We start from the raw sequence: 22,285 nt of genomic DNA, 5'->3' as shown, positions 1-22,285 counted from the left end.
TCTGAGGACCCTTTGTTTGTCAACTGTCCACTCTCTGGGGCCTTCCCCAGTTTGTCCCCAGAGGGTGGGGAGAGGCTCCAGACAGAGTGGCTGTAACCTGGTTGAAAGTCAAACATGAAAAGGACCATGTGGGAGAAGCACCTTCAAGGAACCTATGTTCCCAGGGCCAGTGAAAGCACCCTCCTCAGCACATCCCAACCAGGGCCTGCGGGGACAAAGGAAGATGCCACATGCCACTGGGAGAAGGTGCTCCTGCAGCTCCTGGGGAGCGGGTGAGGCGGGGCAGGGCAGGGAGGCCCATGGCCTCGTCGCTCCTGTCCTGATGGCTGAGAACCAGCGCGGAACCACCCACAGAAACTACCCCATGTGCATGAGACGTCCTCCCCAAAGGCAAAGAGGAGCTACTTTAAGACAAGCCATGAATGCCGGGCTCACAAGTCCAAAAGGTGCAGACGGCCCTGCCCCCTCTCTCGAAGCAGCCAGCATTGCCAACCAGCCACCTCAGCATCTTGGCAACGGGAGGTCCTTTTATAAAGTTAGCACAATTTCATCCTGGTTCCCTTGGATTCACAACAGCAGCAAGCTTTCAACACCTGGCAAGGGACAGCTGAGGTGCCCAGGTGGACCATCTGTGATACACGAAACCACCAAGAGGCCGTCTCTCCCACACCTCACAAGTTCAGACCCTGCTCTGCAGGCCGCCCCCGGCCACTTCCAAGGCATCTGCACTCGATGCCGTGTTTGGCGGCTGTCAGCTCACTGCCATGGTGCCCAACCACACCTGCCCTAGGCGGGGACACTGGGCAGGAAGGAGCACTCCGCAAGTCCAGGCTCCAGGACCGTGAAGTGGGTTCCAGTCAGGACTCAGGCAGCCCATCACCCACTTAGACTAACACCCTAATATTCCATAGCAGCCTTAACTCCCACCTTGCCCTGACTGGGATAAATCCCCCATGGATCCAAACAGACAAGCTCTTCACTGTGATTCAAACGCCAAAGGCCTGGAGCAAGTGGTCACTGAGGGAAGTGGACCCAGCGTGTCCACACCCCTAGCCGGTGTTCCTAGTTGGAGAAGAGCAGTTGTTGAGAAGAGACACTATTCTGATTAAATATCCTCTTTAAAGTGGCGTGAGCATCACAAGGCTCCCTTCTATATCCCGTCTGGTGCACTCTATGAAGCACAAGATGTGGGCACAAGCTCGTGGCCAAAGCAACCTGTTTCTCAGGCCCTCCCATATATCAAACATCTAGCTAAGGCCAGAAAACCAATCAATGTTCTCTTTCCAGAACAAAGGCTGACCACTTCCTGAGCGGTAGGGCCATGGCTCACTAGGGTGAAAGGGGTGGGAAGAAGGTGGAAGCGGGACACTCCGCCAGGGCAGGACGGACTCCTTGCCTGCGTCACCCCAACCACCAAGAGGCGACCTGCTCGGCCCCCCAAGTCAGAGGGCCCATTCCGTATGTGGGAAATGACATTTAAAACCACAATGAGACACCACACATCCGCCCAGAATGGCCGAGAATAAAAAAGACTGGTGGCATCAAGGGTTGGCGAGGGTGTGGGCAACCAGTGCAGGAAGGACTGAGACATGCCGCACCTGTAACCCAAGCAGCCCCTTCCTGAGCATCTGCCCGAGAAACCAGAAGGTAGAGCCACACAGTGACCTGCACAGAACACTCACAGCAGCTTTGTTCACAAGGGTCAAAAACCGGAAACAGCCTGGTGTCCACCAATAAAGAACTGAGAAACTTTGTGTCACAGTGGAATACTGCTCGGCACGAAGAAGCAAGCAACTAAAACGTGCAACGTGGTGAGATCGCAAAAGCACATTGAAGGAAGGACACCTTCCTCCACCGAGCACATCTGTCACAAGTCCTAGAACAAGCACGCTGAGGACAAGGTGGGACAAAGCAGAGACTGGCACCTGCCTCCAGGTGGGGGAAGGGCATGGCAGATGAGGGCTTCCGAGCACCCACACACATGCATCTGTCACAACCAGCAGGTACACACTTAAAATGTGTGCACGTCACTGCAGAGAAACTGTACATTAAAAATGGAATGTTGAGGAGTGTCTGGCTGGCTCAGCCGGAGCAGCATGTGACTCTTGAGCTCAGGGTCAGGAGTTTGAGCCCCCTGATAGGTGCAGAGAGGATGTAAAATAAATAAAGTTAAAAACAAAAAAACCACTTGAATGCTGAACTCTACATGCTGGTATGCATGCTCCAGTATTCAGGGGGGAAGTGACCAATATCTGGACTTTTCTCTAAAATACGCCCAGAAAGATGATGGGTGGATGATGTGAACAGCTACATGAAGAAGTGTGGACAGCAGAACGCTAACTACAGAAGGGTCTGGGTGGGGGGACGTTAAGTGCTTGTAAGTCACTCTATGTTGGAGAAATTTTCAAACTATGAAGGCTAAGAAAAAGCCTGTGGTGAGACGCCACCTCATCTCTCTGGGGCTCACAGGCGCATGCAAGCTGGTGAGGGGCTGCTTATGGGCTGCCGACGCTGTGCAGGGCACCCTGTGTGGGGGACACAACCAGAGCCAGGACGTCACACACTCACTCCAGCGTGTCTGCACCGCTCACAGCAATGACAGCCTCTACTATAATCAAACACTGTATGTAGTGCCTGGTGTCTGTGGCTTAGGCATCAAGAGCATGCTCCCCCCAATACAGAATTACTCACACTGCAGCATGTTCGGGCCATATGGGTTACAACATAATATGGCTTAATGTGGATGAAAAAAATCTTAATATATTCACAGGGGAACAGATGAACATGACATCCATCTCTACTTCAATAGAAAGTGTTTCTATTAAACCAATTCGCAATCCTATTTGGAAGTTCCATTCCTGGTGAAAAAGGCAACAGAGAGGAGCTCCTGGTTCCCTGTCAGCCGCGTCTTACCTGTTTTGAGTAGCCCCCATAGATGACAATGCTGCCCTGGGGGGTGACGGACATCTGGCAGCCTGACCGAGGTGTGGGCCCAGCCCCTAATGGGGCTAGTCTGCTCCAAACGAACGTGTCCAGGTTAAAGGCGTACACATCATTGTAGTAGATGTAATCTCTGGTTATAACACAGGGACACAAACGAGGAGGTGGGGACATTAAAAAGTGAACCTGATTTCAAATTAAAGGTAAATTTTCTGCCATTTGTAGTAAGTTATTGGTTTCATTAAAGTTTAAATCCACATGGGGCGCCTGGGTGGCTCAGTTGTTAAGTGTCTGCCTTCAGCTCAGGTCATGATCCCAGGGTCCTGGGATTGAGCCCCGCATCGGGCTCCCCGCTCATCGGGAAGCCTCTTTCTCCCTCTCCCACTCCCCCTGCTTGTGTTCCCTCTCTCGCTGTGTCTCTCTCTCTGTCGAATTAAAAAAAAGAAAAAAAAAAGTTTAAATCCACATGAAGGGACCGCGGGCATATGTGAGTTTGCATCTGGAAACTAGAGATAATGCTAGCTTAAAGAATACAGTAATTTGCCTGGATCTGAAAGCCTTTTTAGTCTGAAAGTTATACCATACCTCCTGACAAAGTTTACAAAATCACAATCTTGCAAATCATTACATTAGGTTTCCACGCGTGTAATTTTAAATCATGAATTACAGGGCCAGGTGAATACTCAGACACTTAAGAGTTGGGCTAGGGCTGGGAGGAGACCCTGAGCTGGGCTGAGCATTCCTGAAACCGGTGTGCCTAGAGGCCCGTCCCGGGGGCCCAGCAGCCCGGCAGCAGCAAGAGGGCCCTGCCTAGTGCTCCTGGGACTGAAGTGGCCAAGGACTCAACTGCAGAAGGAGCCTTGAGAAGGAGCCTGTGCGTGGGAAAGCAGCGGCTCGAGGATGCAGTGTTCTGATGTAACGTCATGGACAGTCACAGGCAAAGCCAAGGGGCTTCAGGTCAGAATGACATGAGAAGAGTAAGAGGTGCTCTTCAGGTATTCAGAACAGACAGCCAGGCCTGAAGTGAGAAGCCATCCCACGGTCTGAGCCCGAGTGGGGCGCCCCGCAGCCAGCGTGTGGAAAGGCTGCCAGGAGAGGAGCGCTGGCCAGAGGCCAGGGTCCTCTGCCAACATAGAGCACGGGGCACAGGATGCCACCTGGCAGGTGCCCCTCCTGACCGGCACCCACGGAAACACACCTTCTGTAGGACGGCTTTTCATACGTGAACAGAGAACACGAAGGCTCAGAGTTGAGAAGGCATTACTAGATTCTACTGTTTCCTCAGATTTCACCCTGCAGATTTTCAGTAAAAAATTCTATTCTAGGGGCGCCTAGTGGCTCAGTTGGTTGGGCATCTGCCTTTGGCTCAGGTCATGGTCCCAGTGTCTTGGGATTGGGCCCCATGTCAGGCTCCCTGCTCAAAGGGGAGCCTGCTTCTCTCTCTGCCCCTGCTCGTGCTTTCTTTCTCTCTCAAATAAATAAAATATTAAAAAAAAAGTGCGGTTCTACACATAAATAACATAAATATCAACTGTTCCCGGGTTTTCACAAGTCAGACTAACTTGTCTCACAGGGAAGCTGACTGCACAGGTAGCTCTACCACCGTTTCTCCTATGTGTTTAAATACTTTATAAACAGTAACGCTGAGCAAGGTAACAGATGATTAACAGTTTTGAAAATAGTTCTGATTTTGAAAAAGTTGCAGATTACAACCATTATAAACCTTGATCCACTTTCTAACCTGTGAGCTCCCAGGGGGAAGGGCCTGTGTTGGCCCCACCATCGTGTACACAAGCAGTGAATTAACGTACCAGCACACTCACGAATCCCCGTGTGTGTGTGACAAATAATTCCTAGTTTTAAAAGTGTTCAGAATAAATAATAAATGACAATCCCTTAGGTATAAACTTTTACAAACAGCCGGGCTCTCTCATCTGATATGGCAATAACCCGCTGCACACCTGCAGGGTGGGAGGGTGGGCTGCCCGAAAATGAGCAATCTTCTGTGGAGGCCACACTCCTCTAGGCACTAGGGAGCCTGGTTTCCTCATCTATGACGTGGGACCACAACCTGCTCTACCAACAGGACGGTCTTTGAGACTCAACATTAAAGCAGTATTACACCCATGTTACACATTTAAGGACACAAAAATCATTCCTGTTTAAGTTGAACTGAATTATGCTTTTAAAATCCCCAAGAGTATTTAAGAATTTATATCCCCTTTTCTCAATTAATAAAACATCTTTAATTCATGAAGACAAACTGCAGCTTTAACTGAGCCAAATCTACACCACCACACCTCAACTAAGACCAGGGTAATGGGGGGTATGAAACACAGCAAGACTCCTACCGTGGGCCTCCTCCTTCACATCCATGCACGACGACTGATTTAGAAGCCAGTCATCATCAGAAAAAAATCATGTGACAGAAATGTGAGAGGTACCATGACAGTTCGTGTATTGATGCCTCTGCTATTCCTTAAGGGGTGCGGAGAGGGAAGCACAGAACATGGCCACTGGGAGAGACGCGCGCCCACCCCCCTCCTCCACGTGGGGCCTGGTCAGAGGCAAAGCACAACACGCGGGCCTTCGCCAGGCAGGACAGCCTTGTCGCGTTACACAACCCAGCCCTGCAGGACGATGATGACAGGAACACAGACCCGTCACCACACGTCCTGTTTCTTGGGACTGAACTCGGGACCTCCAAGAGGCTATGGTGTGGACGACAGGCTCCCGACAACCGGAAAGCCGGTGAGCCTGGCCTGGCGTGAGCACACACGGAGCACACGATCACGGCAGCTCACGCGAAGGCGGCCACACATGGGCACACGGCAGGCCCCTCCTCAGACATCACTGCTCTCGCTGCATTCCCCAGCACTGAGAAGTTCAAGGTTATTTTATTTATTTTTTTTTAAGATTTTATTTATTTATTTGACAGAGAGACACAGCGAGAGAGGGAACACAAGCAGGGGGAGGGGGAGAGGGAGAAGCAGACTCCCCGCCGAGCAGGGAGCCCGATGCGGGGCTCGATCCCAGCCACCCTGGGATCATGACCTGAGCCGAAGGCAGACGCTTAACGACTGAGCCACCCAGGCGCCCCTTCAAAGTTATTTTAGGCCAGAGGCTCTCAGAGTGGGGTCCCCTGGCCAGCAGCAGCAGCATCACCTCTAAGTTTGCAGAAATGCAGATTCTCAGATCCCGCCCCAGGCCTATTGAGTCAGAAACCAGAGGGTGGGGCTTGCCAACCAGACTTTCAATAAGCCCTCCGGGGGATGCTGTACCAGGCTAACGGTGGAGAATCCTGTGTTACATAGGACTGGCCATATCACTTGCAGGTCTCGGTGTAAAATAAAAATGCAGAGCCCATTGTTCAGTAACTATTAAGAATTTCAAGACACTGACAGCAGAGCACGGGGCCCTGTGGAGTTGCCTCAGCTGCATATCCATGCACAAAGCTGGCTCTGGTTCTAGGGATGGGCAGCATCTTTCATGTGTATTCAGAATGGCTCTTCCTACAAAAAGTCCACTCCTTACTGTTTCAGGAAAGAAAGATGTCCTGCTATTGGTACCAACCTTGTACTCTCATGGAAGCCACCAAAAAGGATTAACTGTCTCTTCCAGGCTACCATCCGATGTCCGCTCCGACCTGAAGGGCCTCCTGTTGATCTGAAATGAAGGAAAAAAAAAAAAAGACTACTTTTTACACCAATTTTGGTTTCATAAGCACCTACTGAGTACCATTTAACTTGACCACAAGTAACCCAGACCATCCTGAGTCTAGCTAGCTGCTGTAAACATGGAGAATCAAATAGGAGACAGTTTCCATGACCTTGGAGTAAAGACCTCTGAGAGCAAGCAGGGACTTAGATACAGAAACTAGACTCCATTAAAACAGAAAACCTCAGCTCTTCAAAATAAACCATCACAGAATAAAACAGCAGGAGATGGAAAGGGGGGGAGATTTCTGCAAACACTCATCTAACCAATGACTTGCACTCAGAATACATAGAAGAACTCCTGTATCTTACAAGTAAAATAAATCCAATAAAATTATAGGCAAAAGATTTGAACAGAAGGCTGAATAAAAACAGGAAAGAAAACACACACAAATGGCCAACAAAAACAGCAAGAGATGGTCACCTCCCTCCATCATCAGTTGTTCGGTGAACAAGCTGAGAGCACAGTGTGCTCCCTACCACAGGCCACTAGCGGCCAAAACCCAATGACAGGATCAAGTCCTCAGGAAGCACGAACCGAGAGCTGGCTCCCTCACACAGCACGGGGGCAGGTGTAAGATGGCATGGCCACTGCGACCGTTCCTTACACCATGAAATGCACTTGGCACACAACCTGGCAATGGGATGCCAGATCCTTACTCAGATATGAAAACACAAGTGCATACAAAGACCTACATACATACATTGAGAGAAGCTTGATTCAGAACTGTCAAAAACCAAAAGCAGCCAAGATGATGCCTCCACGAGTGAATGACTAGTGCAGCACGTTCATACAATGGAATACTTGTCGGCAACAAAAGGGGGCTGTCTCCTGCTACACACAATACGGACAGGTCTCAAAGACATCACACTAGCAAAAGCAGGCACCAGAAGAGCACGTACTGTAGGATTCCACTTCTAGGAGATTCTTAAAAAGGCAAAATCAACCTATGGTGATGAGTGTAGCTGCCTAGGGCCAAAGATTACAAGAGGACTGACAGCAAGTGAGCAGGAGAGAACTTTGGAGTGACAGACACCTCGTCTGTCCCAAGTATGGCGGTGGTTAGACAGGTCTCTGTATTAGCCGAAACTCCTCTCTAACTGTCCAGCTAAAAGGTAGTCATTTTACTGAATGTGATTTTTATCGCATTAAACCTGATATTAAAATACATGGCAATAAATAACAGAAGGGACTCTTGAGTTCTGGTCTGGCATACAAGGGACTTGGAAGTCACAACTCTGTCCCAACAAGTAGAAAAGTTGAACAGATTGAAAGTCAACAACTCTTCTTGGATCCCACACAGGTCAAACTGCTGGCCCCAAAGTAAAGACAGGTGAATACAGGAGTCACGCTTCCAGAAGCAGAGGCTCACGAGCAGACACTGCCAGGAAAACCTGAACTGGACGGACTGCTGGAGGCTCAGTGCAGCCACACTCAGAGTGGAACACTCCAGGGGGACCCGGTCACTCCAGGGCCCTCACCATGCCATGAGATTTACCCGAGGGGCTCAAATGCATTCCCACAGTAAGTATCACAGAAAAATTCCCTCGTGCTTCTGGCAGAGGCAGGGAGGGGAGAAGGAACCATTCTGAAAAGCGCCTGAGCATTCTGTTCCTCTTTACATTCTGTTCCCTCAGGGGAAACTAGCTAACCAGAGCCCACTGTGTGCTGGAGCAGTATCAGAGCCAACCTGACCCAAAGAAGAGAAATGCCCAACTCCAGCTCCCTCTGGGCATGCTGGCCCACCTACGAAGGGGAGGAAAGAAACTGAGAGGCACTTGGGAAGTTCCCAGTCTGAGGCACAGGCTCAATAAAGACCTGAAACCTCCTCACAGGACAAGCGCACGCCTCCCCTCCTCACACACCTCACCACCACACTCCCGAAGGCCTATTTACGGCACTTCCTCCTACCTGGTACATCACATCCTGCTAGCGAGGGGACACTTACAAGGCACCCGGAAAGGCAAAAAACACAGTCTGAGGGTTCAGAGCAAGCACCAGAACCAGATAGGCAGGGGTGCTGGAACCACAAGACTGGGAATTTAAAACAACTGTGATGACTACGCTAAGGGCTGCAACGGATAAAGCAGACAGCATGCAAGGACAGATGGACAATGAAAGCGGCGAGACAGAAATCCTAAGAAAGAACCAGAAAGAAATACAAGAGATCAAACCACTAACAGAAACGCAGACTGCCCAGAATGGCTCGGACGGGGTCACGAGCAGGCCGATGTGGTTGAGAACCCCCGAGCCAGAGGATGCAGCAACGAAAAGCTTGAAAACCCAAAACCAAGGAGAACCAAGACCGGGAAAAAATAAAAACAACATCCGAGGACTGGGGGACAATTATGCTAAAGGTGTAGAGAAGCACAGTGGGCTCGCCAGAAGGAGAAAACAGAGGAAGAGAAGAAAAACACGAAACGACGAGAATTTCCCCAAACTGAACTCTGACATCAAACCTCCGATGCAGGATGGTCAGCGGACACTAAGCAGGCTACATGCCAAGAAAGGATACCGAGGCCTGTTATTTTCAAATGACAGAAAAGCAAAGATAAAGGAAAAATCCTGAAAGCAGCCACGGGAAAAATAACACCTTACCTACAGAGAAACAAAGATGAGAATCAAATCCAACTCTTGCTCAGAAACCGTGCCAGCAAGAGGAGAGTGGAATGAAGTATTTACAGTGGTGGGAGAAAAACATCAGCAACACACAACTCTGTGCTCTGCGGAAGTACCCTTCCGAAGTGAAGGAGAAATAAGACTTTCTCCGACAAACCAAAATTAATGGACTTGGTTGCCAACAGACCTGCCTCACAAGAAATGAGAGAGAGAGAGAAAGAGAGAGATTTGGGTCAGTAACTTGGGTCTACATAAAGGAAGGAAAAGAACTGAAGAAGGAATAAAGTGAAGGTAAAATAAAAGCTTTTTTCTTACTCTTAACCCATCTAACAAATAACCGTTTGTTCCCAGTGACAGAAGCAGCGATGCATGTGACTGTGGGCGTCTATACACACGTTCGTAAGCTTGTTCCTATCAGTGAGAGAAAAGACAGCAATGATACAGGGCCAAGGGAAGGAATGAAGATTATTTTGCTCTTTCAACGTATCCACACAACTCATGAAGTGGTACAGTGTTACCTGAAGGTGGACCTGGATTAGTTGTAAATGTACACTGCCAATCGTAGGGCAGCCACCAAAAACAGTAAAAACATTGGTATAACTGATATGCTAAGAAAGGAGAAGAGTGGAATCCTACAACATGCTCAATTCAAATCATAAAAAACCACCAAAAAGAGTCAAAGACAAACAGAGGAAAAAAGGACAAGAGCAACAAACAGAATACAGTAACAAATACGGTAGATAATCCAGTATATCAATAATCACTTTGAACGTTAATGGTCTAAATGCACCATTTAAATGACAGAGATCATCAGAGTAGATAAAACACAAGACCCAGCTATGTGTTGTCTACAAGTAACCCACTTTAAACATAAAAGTAGATAAAAAGTATACAGACAAAAAGTAGACACATGGAGAAGATATACCATGCGGACAACTAATCAAAGAAAAGTAAGAGTAACTACATTTCAGAGAGAGCTGACTTTAAAGCAAGGAAAGTTACCAGGGATTTAGGTGGGCATTACCTAAGTATGCAAGGATCAGCTCTCCAAAGAGACGAGACGTAACAGTTCTTAACATGTACAAACCCAACAACAGAATGTCAAACTATATGAGGCAAAAACTAACAGAAAGGCAAGGAGAAACACACTTATCTGCTGTCACAGTTGGAAAATTCAACGCCCCTCTCTCAAAAATGGACAGACACAGCAGCAGAAATCAGCAAGGACAGAGCTGAACTCAACACCACCATCTATCAACGGGATATAACGGACATTCACAGACCACTTCATCCAACAATAGGCAGAATACGTTCTTCTCAAGCTCACCTAGAATGTTCACCATGATAGACCACGTTCTGGGCCACAAAACACACCACAGCGAGTTGAAAAAAAAGAGAAATCATACAATGTCTGCTTTTAGACCACAGTAGGATTAAACTAGAAATCAATAACAGAAAGATAGCTGGGAAATCCCCAAATACACAGAGATTAAAACAACACCCTTATAAATAACATGTGGGTCAAAGAAAAAATAGAAAAGTTTTTTTAAAGATTTTATTTTATTTGTCAGAGAGAGAGAGAGAGAATGAGCACAAGCGGGGAGGGGGGGGGGAGTGGCAGGCAGAGGGAGAAGCAGGCTCCCTGCTGAGCAAGGAGCTCAATGAGGGACTCAATCTCAGGACCCTGATCATGACCTGAGCCAAAGGCAGATGCTTAACCAACTGAGCCACCCAGGAGTCCCTAAATAGGAGAAAATTTAAAATATTTTTAACTAAATGAAAATGAAAACACAATTTATCAAAATTTGTGCGATGCAGTGAAAGCAAGCGCTTAGAAGGAAATTTGTAGGACTGAATGCACATATTAAAAAAGAAAAAAGATCTAAAGTCAGTAATCTAATTTCTACCTTAGGAAACTTGAAAAAGGAGAGGAAACTAAACCCAAAATAAGCAGAAGAAAAGAATGAGAGCAGAAATTAGTATTGTTGAAAACTTTGGAAAATTTTGAAATATTTGGAAAATAGAGAACAACCTGGGTGCCTGGGTGGCTCAGTTGGTTGGGCGACTGCCTTCGGCTCAGGTCATGATCCTGGAGTCCCGGGATCGAGTCCCACATCGGGCTCCCTGCTCAGCGGGGAGTCTGCTTCTCCCTCTGACCCTCCTCCCTCTCGTGCTCTCTCTCATTCTCTCTCTCTCAAATAAATAAAATCTTTAAAAAAAAAAAAAAAAAGAAAATAGAGAACAACAAAGCCAAAAGCTGATTCAATAAGCCTCTAGGCAAGCTCAAAAAAAAAGAGAACACAGGGCGCGTGGCTGGCTCAGCTGTTAAGCGTCTGCCTTCGGCCCAGGTCATGATCCCGGGCTCCTGGGATCGAGCCCCGCATTAGCTCTCCGCTCTGCGAGAAGCCTGCTTCTCCCTCTTGAGCCACTCCCCCTGTTTGTGTTCCATCTCTCGCTGTCTCTCTCTCTCTGTCAAATAAATAAAATCTTTAAAAAGAGAAAAAAAGAGAACACAAATTACTAATATCAAAAATGAAAGAGGGAACATCACTAAAGATTCTATAGAAATTAAAAAGATAAAAAAAAAAACAACAAACCAATACTATAAACAACTCAATGCCCACAAATTTGATAACCTGGATAACGTGGATCAATTCCTTAAAAGACATAATTTACCAAAATCCACACAAGAAGAGGACAATCTGAATAGGCTGACATCTATTAGAGATACTGAATTAATAACTGATAATCTTCCAAAACAGAAAGCACCAGGTGCATAGGGGTTCACGGTGAATTCTACCAAACATTTAAGGAAAAAAATGATACCAATCTTCTATCATCTCTTTCAGAGCACAGCTTCTATCGTCTATCCAGCATTACCCTAATACCAAAACCGAATAAAGACATTACAAAAAAAGACTACAGACCAGTATCTCTCAGAAACATATGTGCAAAAATCCTCAATATTAACAAATCGAATCCAAAAAGATATAAAAAGAATTACACACTATGACCAAGTGGGATTTATCCCAGGTATGCAAGGCTGGTTCCACATTCTAAAATCAACTAATATAACCCATCGCATTAAAAGACTAAGAAAGAAAAGTCACATGATCATACCAATAGATGCAGAAAAAGCATCTGTCAAAATCTAACACCTCTTCACCATAAACTCTCTCGGTAAACTAGGAATAGAAGGGAATATTCTGAACTTGATAAAGATCTACAAAAAACCTACGATTAATATCATACTCAATAATGAGAAACTGAAAGCTTTCCCACTAAGATCAGGTACAGGGCAGGGATGTCACCTCTCGCCACCCCTTTCAACACTGTCATAGAAATCCTTGCTAATGCAATAAGGGAGGAAAAGGAAATAAGAGGTATAAATATTGGGAAGGAAGATATAAAACTGTCTTTGTTTGCAACTAACATGATCTATGTATAAAATTTGTAAGAACTGACCAAAAAACTCCTGGAACTAGTAAGTGATTATAGCAAGGTTGTAGGCACCAAGATTAATATACAAAATTGCTTTCCTACATACCAGCAATGAACAACTGAAATTTGAAATTAAAAACAAGACTATTTATATTAACACCCCCAACATGAAATACTGAGCATAAATCTAACAATATGTACAAGATCTAGTTGGGAAAAACTACAAAACTATGATGGACAAAAATCAAAGAACTACATGGAGGGATAACCCATGTTCACGTATAGAAGATATGGCATTGTCAAGATGTCAGTTCTTCCCAACTTAATCTATGGATTCAATGCAATCTCAACCATAATCCCACCAAACTGTTTTATGGGTATGGACGAATGGATTCTAAAGTTTATATAGAGAATTAAAAGACCCCAAATAACCCACACAATATCGAAGAAGAACAAAGTTGGAAGACTGACCTACCTGACTTCAAATCTTACTATGAAGCTAAGTAATCAAGACAGTGTGGTGTTGGAGCGCCTGGGTGGCTCAGTCGCTGAAGTGTCTGCCTTCAGCTCAGGTTGTGATCTCAGGGTCCTGGGATCAACCCCCACATCAGGCTCTCTACTCAGCAGGGAGTCTGCTTCTCCCTCCCACTCTCCCCCTGTGCTCACGTGCTTGCTCTCTCTCTCTCTCAAATAAGACAGTGCGATGTCGGTGGAGAGAGTAAACAAACTGATCAACGGGATAAAACAGAAAGCTCAGGATTACACCCCCATGAGTACAGTCTACTGGTCTAACCTGGACTTCATTAAATTTTAAAACTTCTGCTCTACAGAAGAAAATAATAGGAGAATCAGAAGCCACAGCCTGGGAGAAAATATGTGCAGAAAACACATTTGAGAAAGGATCAAAATCTACAATATAACTCTTAAAACTCAACAATAAGAAAACAAGTGGATTTTTAAAAAGCTGACATGTCTGGGCACACTTCCTATGTTCTTACAGATCACAAGTCTCAGCTCCTACGAGAGAACCAGCTCTAGGTGCCTCTGCCTCCTGCGTGCTGCCCTGGTGGCTCTCCAGGCCCAGCTCCCACCTACAGAATCCCGTCCAAGTCCGCCTCCCTCAACAACTCCCGGCCGCGAAGGACGGCTGCAACCGGGACCACGCGGTCCGGCCTTACTTATACATGCGTTCTTCTTCGTTTATCTTTGTGCGTTAGACAGAGCTTCCCCCCAAACTAGGTGCCATTAAAAAATACATCAGCAGAGGCACCTGGGGGCACAGTCACTTAAGGTCTGCCTCTTGGTTTAAGCTCAGGTTATGATCTCAAGGTCGTGAGACAGAGCCCCATGTCAGGCTCCACACTCAGCATGGAGTTGGCTTGAGATTCTCTCACCCTCTCCCTCTGCCCCTCCCTCTAATGCGCACGTGCTCTCTCTCAAATAAATCAATCTTTAAAAAAAAGCCACCAAAACACAGAACCTCAAAACGAAAAGGAAGTTCAAACTGCCCAATGTGTCCTCTTCGGCAAATTCCAGATGAACAGCTCATCACACACTGCTGTGAGGACCCCCAGGGTCTTCCCTATTCCAAACCAGAACCAATTCCATTCTCTCCACCTTTCCCCAAATGCTCGATCACATGGCCTCTCTCCCCTAAGGCCCTCAGTTTATTAATGTCCCAACGAATGTGTCACTCAAAATAACCATCATACTCATCAGTGGAAAGTCAACCAAAAGTAATCGATACCTGTTCTTGGATGCCATACCCTGTTAATCCAAACTTTAAGCACTAGCCTTTGGGTGGCCTCACCATGTGCTGATGCCAACCAGGATTACTAATTACTAAATCCCTCCTCTTCTACTAGCAAGGGCAGCTTTTTATAGTCAGCTCTCTTAATCCTATATTTACATGCAACCTACAAGAGACACTTCTCCCACTTCAATTTCATCTTGCTGGATTTGGTCCATGAAGGTAATTTTGGATGCCGAATTTGTCAACCAATTTATTTGCTCTCCTTTCCAGCTTTGTATCACCCACAAACTTAGTAAGCCTATTTTTAAATCCAAACTCATGATAAAAATACCAAACGAACAGGGCTCAGAAGGAGGGTCTGGGCCCCCCACGATACCAGCAGCCGCAGATTCACGCCCCTGCTGGGCGCTGACGTCATCTGGCACCCTGCACGTGGCAGCGGCGCTCTCCGGGCGGCCTCGCTCACAGGCTGCGGCAGCCGCGCAGCCACCTCCATCCGCTCTGTGCCGCTGCTCTGGACGTGGGCCGCCCTGCACAGCAGCACGTTACAGAGGCTAAGAAGAAAAACACCAAGCATGCTGGCAACAGGTAAACTCCCTTCTGAGCAATCTTCTGATGGAATACTTTAAAAGTACAATCTGGGGAACAAGTTTTCGTTCAACAACTGAACTAACATGGAGCTTCCGATTCTACTCCAAAAAGTTATGCAGGAGACCCGAATGCTACGTGAACCTAAAGGCCCACTGTCATCGCTCGATGACACCGGCGGCCACAAGGCTGCAGGTTCAGGGCCCTCGCTCAGCTTCCTGTCCACGAATCCCAGGGGTGCTTGCTCCTCTGGTGAGGCAGGCACGAAACACTCAATTCCCTTTTTCTGGCAGCAGCCAAGTATCACTGTTTTGTAACCAAAAAGGGAAACTTTTTCTATAAAATGACTCTATATACCCCTTTAGGAAAATAAAGCCAACCAAAAAAGCCTGTTTATATCTGAATCTTCAACAAGCACTTTGCAATTGCCGTCACTCCTAAATATGGAGTCTTAGAAAATTAACAAGTCCTACTCAGCCAGATCTCTATGTGGCACAAAAATACATGTGCAATGTTGTGGGAGTGAGTGCTTTGAAGTGCATCTGAGCCATGTGCCGAATGGCATTCCAACAGGGCAAGCTGCCACTCAGCACCACCCAGGTCCCTCTATCAGCCACCGCAGTGACATTTACAGGAAACAGACAAGCATCAACTCCATGGCTTCGGGCACAGTGTTAGCACCTGGTAGGCAAATGATTCCCTGAAGTTACTTTAAACTTTACATCTTACAAAATGATACACTCTAGTACCATGCCTTACCGGCAGCCCCAAGACGCCTGGTAAGCAAAGGAACCATTTCTCTCATAATCCCTGAGATTCAAGGTCACACAGGTAGACCCAACAGGGAACTTAGTCCAGTGGTTCATCCTCAGAATGGAAAAGGCCCTTCCTCCAAGAATGGTTACAACATGGCCTGAGCAGGAAATATGTACAAGAACATCTCCCTTTTCATTTCCAACAATGTACCTTTGGAATTCAGCCCCACTTTTCCAAGGATTAACAGATTCTGGGCTTAGTAAGTATAAGGTATTCAGTCACATCATACAAAATAATTAGTAGGAGTCTCTAGAACCCAGGCAGCCTAACAGACTGTATCCTTGTTTTATTTATTTTTTTAAAGGTTTTATTTGACAGAGAGAGACACAGCGAGAGAGGGAACACAAGCAGGGGGAGTGGGAGAGGGAGAAGCAGGTTTCCCGCGGAGCAGGGAGCCCTATGCGGGGTCGATCCCAGTACCCTGAGATCATGACCTGAGCCGAACAAACGCAGACGTTTAACAACTAAGCCACCCAGGTGCCCCATCCTTGTTTTATTTTTATTTTATTTTAACTATTACTATTAATGATAAAACTACTACTTCTGGGGTGTTTATCTTATGCTAGGCATGCTCCTTTTATGGGCCCTCATTCTTAACAACAACCAGATAGGCAGATACTATCTTTAATCCCACTTTACAGATGAGAACATCAAGACCTAGAAGTCAAGAAACACACTAGGCTGGTCAAAGGCAGAGCCAGAACTGAAAGGAGACAGTCTGCCCCAGAACTCACACATGCAACCACCAATTAAGACACTAAGCCACCCCAAACGAAGTCAGAGGTCTGAGCACTAAAGAATCTGTGCATCAAGTAACCTGACCACTTACCCTAACGACAGTTTTGATGTCTCACACCTTCCGCATTCCACCATCTGTCTGTGTGTTGGACCCCCCTCCTCACCCAAGCGTGGCAAGAATGATGGTTAGTCAACAGGGCAGGAGCAGGGGGTCTACACACGTTCCTGCCCCCACCTCTCCAGGTGCTGGGCTCCACGCACAGCTGTGAAGGAGGGCGGAGAGCACTCAGACTACAAGCCCAACAGCTCACTGCAGACCCCGGAAAGCAGGGAATATGTATGTTCACTTCTACGTGCGTTTCAGGTCCCAAAATTCACACACTTTAAAAGTATGTGGCATGATCCTCACAACTGGATCAGACAAGTAATTCTGACTCCCTCTGCTAATGGTCCTTCTCTCCTAGGATGCCCATGTGTCTCAAATACAGCATTATTAACATACACACACTAAGTAGGTTTCACTGAGGACCAAATGTTCATGCCTTTCTCAAATCGAGAGAAAACGCACACGCACATTTCTGTGTATTTTTTCATTGAACCATTTTTATTGCTCACCTACAAAGTGCTCTGATGCACATAAAAGTGTTTTAGTTGTACATGAATGTTCCTGGCAGCATTATTCCAAGATAGAAAAGTGCAAACAGCCCAAATGTCCATGAGTGAACAAATGAACAAACAAAATGTGGCTCATCAATACAATGGAATATTATTTGGTCATAGAAAAGCACTCAATACTGATACAGACTGGACCTTACAAATTGTGTGAAGTGGGAGTTGGTCACAGAAGCACAGAAGCTGCAGGACCAGAGCTGTATGAAATAGCTGGATGAGGCCGATGCACAGAGAGAACGCAGAGAAGAGATGGCCGGGGGGAAGGAGGAAGGTGGGGGAGTGGTAATGGAGTGGAGCGTCTCTCGGGGGTGACGGAAATGCTCTCTGTGCGCCAGCGGTGATGGCGGCACAACTCTGAACTGTATGTCGTGCAAGGGTGACCTCCTGGCACGTGAATGACATCTGAAAATGCGGAGCTCTGTAAGTAGCCTGGCCTCCCTCCCTCTGGGTTTTCAGACCGTGAGGCCGCCGACTGATGCGGACACCTAAGCTTCGGCCTTCTTGATGTCAGCAATCCTATCATCTTTCCTCTCATCAAACCTCTATGACGTCAAGTCCACGTCTGTTGCTAGGAACGAGAACCTAAGTGAAGACAAGAAAAGACTGCTGAGAGTCCACTAGGCGTTAAACAGGCCACAGAGGCATGGCCAGGGGCAGAGCACAGGGGGCACAGGACTCGCCACAGGGCTGCTGAGTAAACCAGCACCACCAGCGTGCAAAACGGTCTGCCACGTGTGCCAGAGCTGGACGTGCACAAAACTCAGGACCCCGTGGCCTTATTCTGCTTAGACACACACTCAACAGAAACGCACATGTATGCTCATCGTAAGATGGGTCCAGGAATGTTGACAGGAGCACCCCTTTGCAATAATCTGAACCTGGTGACTTTCCAAGGCCCACCAACCACCAGACGCAATGTCCTATTTTCATAAGAGAATACTACATAGCCCCAAATGAGCAAACTATTACCACAGGCAACAAAGACAAATCTCACAAAAACAATGCTCAGTGAAAACAGCCAGGAGAATCAAGACTCCCTCTACAGGATGTTCAAAACCAACCTAACCTGCCCTTCAGGTGGGCATGGGGGAGTGACTGCAAGGGGCGCAGGGGGGTTTCAGGCATGGCGATAATGCTCTTTTCTGAGCATTATCTAAGCACAGAGGTGTGTTTGCTTTTGTAAAATTCATCAAGCCGTATAGGACTATGAAAATTCATCAAAGTTCACTTTTTAAAACAGCCCTTTCACAAAAACTCAACTGGCATTTGGTCCCTTTGGAGCCATCAGCACCACGTGGAGAGGCCAACCTCCAAGTAGAGGTGGCTGCAGAGGTGCTCCCCAGCAGGCCCGGGTGCTGGGGGCTGCACCTGGTCCTCGGCACATCCACATGGGTACTGACAGCACTCGGGGCAGTGGCTGGACCTACTGAGGTCACACAGCTTCCGCTGGCAGAACAAGGCATGTGGTGGGATGGGACTCAAGGCCTGTGCTCTTTTCTCCACACGATGCATCCGGTGCATAGCACAGCCATGAAACAAGGAAACACACAGGCAATGGTCGATCAAGGCACCCCTTTCAGTGATCTGACTTCAGACCTCAGAATAGCAGCTCTTCCCTGACTACCCTATGCAGGCCCTGACTCTTCTCAATGGCAAGCTGAAATCATTTCCCCAAAAGGCACTTTCTTCAGACCAGCCCATGCACGCAAGGATGGGCGGGACACACCTGCCCTATCGGACAAATCAGAAGTCATCAGCTAGAGCAAGACGGAATCCACCCTGCCGTCCCACAAGAAAAACCTGTTTGAAAGCCCAGAAAGGGGCTAAATATACTCCAGATGCCGATTCAATACCACCTTTCTCTGAAGGCCTCCTCAACTGTAAAACTACCCCTCCCGGGAGAAACATTTACCGAGGAATGAATGCAGAGCGCCGGGCTAAATCCTGGGCACAAAACACACTCAAGCTCAGCGTGGGCTCTGCCTGTACCTTCCGGGTGATGTGGGTTCTTCTGGACTCAGAGGCCGTCCCCAGAAACAGTAAACTCCGTGTGCATTTTGAATGAATCTCCTCGCCTCTCTTTGCGACGAGAAGACCAGATGACGGAGCCACATCGCCAGCAGCAGTCCCCTCTCCTCGGCAGCCACCGACCAGGGCGGCAACGACCCCGTGCCATTCCCAGGAGCAGCACCTCAGCCTACCCAAGGACTCAGCAGGCAGGCTTCCCTTGGGATCCCTCCCGCACACTCGCAGTCACGGCAGCCGAGGTAAGGAAGTGTGTGCAGCCCGGCCGGGAGGCCAGCCAACAGTCCAGGGCCCTCCAGTTTGCGACAATCAGTACATTACAGAAGCACCAGCTGCTCTATTTCCTGGTTAAGGGGCTAAGGAATTTTACTCGAGTCTTCTTACTCCTGAAAGGGCAGCGGGCATGTTCCATGTTCACATTAATGAACAAGGCTCTAAATAAGCACGAGACCCACTAGTCACCAAGGCCAATGGATGAGCAACTAGGGCCTCCAGCTGCAGCCCAGGACCGCCTGGATCACTGAGTGGGAAGGGAGGGCTTAAATAAAAGGCAGATTCCTGAGCCCCGTTTGAAACGTGCTCTGAACCAGACTCAATGTTTGGGGTGAGGCGGGCAGGGAGGTGCTACTTGGTGCATAAAGCCCAAGAATTCACGAACAGAGGTGTTACCTCAGCTCTGGGCCACAACCCCACAGGTCTCCCAGCCACGACACCACCGACTATTGCTAGAACACCACACCATTCTCTAGAGAACCCTTCCAAAGTGCAAGTAAGGACAGGAAATGACTTACTCCACAGGGCCACTGCCCCGCCGTCTAGGAGCTGCTTCCCGGAGAAGGGAGGTGTGCAAAGATCACCAAACTAGAACCCAGAGTGCCGGCACAGCGCCGGTGACAGGCCTCCTCCCAGCAAGGAGGGAGTGCAGCTGGAGTCTGTGGGAACAGACACGAGGGGAGAGGCGCCGAGACACAGGTGCCCTTTGATTCGGCGATTCTCGTAGGCGGTTGTAAATTTTACCGACGGGTGAGAAATAAATCGAACTGGAGAGAGGTGCAATGTTCCTGATCAGGAAGATAGGATCAGAAAGATGTCAACTCTCCCAAAGTACAATCTATAAGCGAAGGAAGTACTGTATGGTGACTAACAAAAAAAAAAAAAAAAGGTGAAAAAAATAAAAGAAAAAAAAAAGAAACCCAATCAAAATCCCATTGGAACTTTTAAAAATACCATTTCAAAAACGAATTCTGGAATGCATATGAAAAGAATGCACAGCAAAGCAATGTTTTAAGTAAACGAGCAAAACCCTCCAGTTCTGAGAATACAGCGGATGGCTGCAGGGACGAAGACGGGGCGGTCCCAGAACAGGTGCAGACCCCGTCCCGCGCAAGTACGGTTCCTGACCCACCTGGCGAGCACACATGCATGTGGACACACTCTTGGGCTTTTTTCTCAGGCATGGATTGGTCTGCTTCATGGTTTTGGGTATCTATCTTTCTATAAAACGAGAGCGTTTCTTTAGCATATGTTCCTAAAAGCGCACTCGGGGACGGAGGCCCATGTAAAGCTGCACTGGGACCATGGGTGCCTTGACATCCTGGCTGGGGGGCGTCCTGCTCTCCCGCCTCATGGCCCCCCAGCGGTGCCTGCCTTCATCTGCGGCTGGCCTGAGAGCGCCCCCCGTGCCGTCTCCACCAAGCTGCGTGCGGCTCACTCCTCTACAGTCTCTGCGGGAACACGTGTTCACGCTCCCTTCTCCCCACCAGTCCCTGTTCTCTGTGGTCCTCGTGGCGCCATCTCCCAGACAAAACTAACACACCGTGTGGGTCAGCGCTCATGGCTTCTGGGGCAGTGGGAAACCTTTCTGCGGACCCGCCCCTCCCCCCCCCCCCAGGAGGGCTGTGGGGAGCTGGAATGGTGGGAGAGGGGGCGGCAGGGGTGGCACTCCCCTCGGTGGTCTCAGGACCACCTCTGGGGCAGGCGGGGCAGGGGCTGCAGCCTGCGAACAGTCGGGGCACCAAGCGCTTTAGGAAGGCTGGAGCTCAGCGCCCAAGATGATACAGGGTGGGAGACATCAAAGACACAGAAGTGGACATCGGTCCTCAGGTAATGTCTCCTGAACAACAAACACCTAATGGCTTTTTGCCTCCCGTCAGCAAGCTCAAGACAGAAAACATCTCATAACGATAAATATGTGAAGCAGCAAAACAGAGAAATCCAGCTGCTCATTTATAATCTCCTGGCAGGGGCGGCTGGGGGGCTCAGTCGTTAAGCGTCTGCCTTCGGCTCAGGTCATGGTCCCAGGGTCCTGGGATCGAGCCCCACGTCGGGCTCCCCACTCGGCGGGAAGACTGCTTCTCCCTCTCCCACTCCCCCCGCTTGGGTTCCCTCTCTCGCTGTGTCTCTCTCTGTCAAATAAATAAATAATCTTTAAAAATAAATAAATAAATAAATAATAATCTCCTGGCAAACAAAATCAGAAGGAGAGCTGGGGACAGAACCCTCTATCTCCTGACTTGCAGGCTGCACCTTCTAGTCATAAGTGGATACTGCCACGTGGCCCCACAGGCAGCTCACGTGACACCCACGCACCAGAACCGGGGTCCTCACCCAGAAAGAAGGCTGGAAGAACAACTCAGACACAAACAAAAGTAAAGCACCTCCTCCTTTTCCAGCCCTGCCACTCCGTCCAGACGAAAGCAGAGGCTTAAGAATGCCAACAGGATGCAGCGTGCGGTTTCCTGTTAGCTTCTAACAGGCTCTACGACATACTTTCCATAAACACTTACACCATGATTATAATAAGCATTCAAGCAGCGAGGGACCTGTTTCGCAGAGATAATTTCCAACACAGGACGGAAGCCGTGGACCCCGTGCACGCGTGCTGGGGCCGACAGCCCTGGGTCACACAGAGGCGAGGGCAGCTGTCCCCAGCCGGCTGGGAGACAGTGGCCACAGCAAGCCCCTCAAAGGGCACAT

The 22,285-nt window shown here is 48.2% G+C and overlaps 1 protein-coding gene across 4 annotated transcripts in view; it reads right to left on the bottom strand.

The window, feature by feature from the left end:
• Nucleotides 1–22,285, bottom strand: part of KLHDC4 (kelch domain containing 4) — a 50,699-nt gene that overhangs the window by 7,520 nt on the left and 20,894 nt on the right. For all 4 annotated transcript variants that reach the window (XM_027618537.2, XM_027618538.2, XM_027618539.2 and 1 more), the window contains 2 exons: nucleotides 6,514–6,606; nucleotides 2,914–3,073 (listed from right to left, as the gene is read on the bottom strand). In XM_027618537.2, the coding sequence (XP_027474338.2) occupies nucleotides 2,914–3,073; nucleotides 6,514–6,606 (253 nt within the window). The remainder of the gene's footprint in view (nucleotides 1–2,913; nucleotides 3,074–6,513; nucleotides 6,607–22,285) is intronic.

The sequence above is a fragment of the Zalophus californianus genome, chromosome 17 (genome assembly GCF_009762305.2).
Source record: "Zalophus californianus isolate mZalCal1 chromosome 17, mZalCal1.pri.v2, whole genome shotgun sequence".
In the NCBI taxonomy this organism is placed as follows: Eukaryota; Metazoa; Chordata; class Mammalia; order Carnivora; family Otariidae; genus Zalophus; species Zalophus californianus.
The sequence above is the reverse complement of the archived record's forward strand: the minus strand, read 5'-3'. Positions and strand labels throughout refer to the sequence as shown.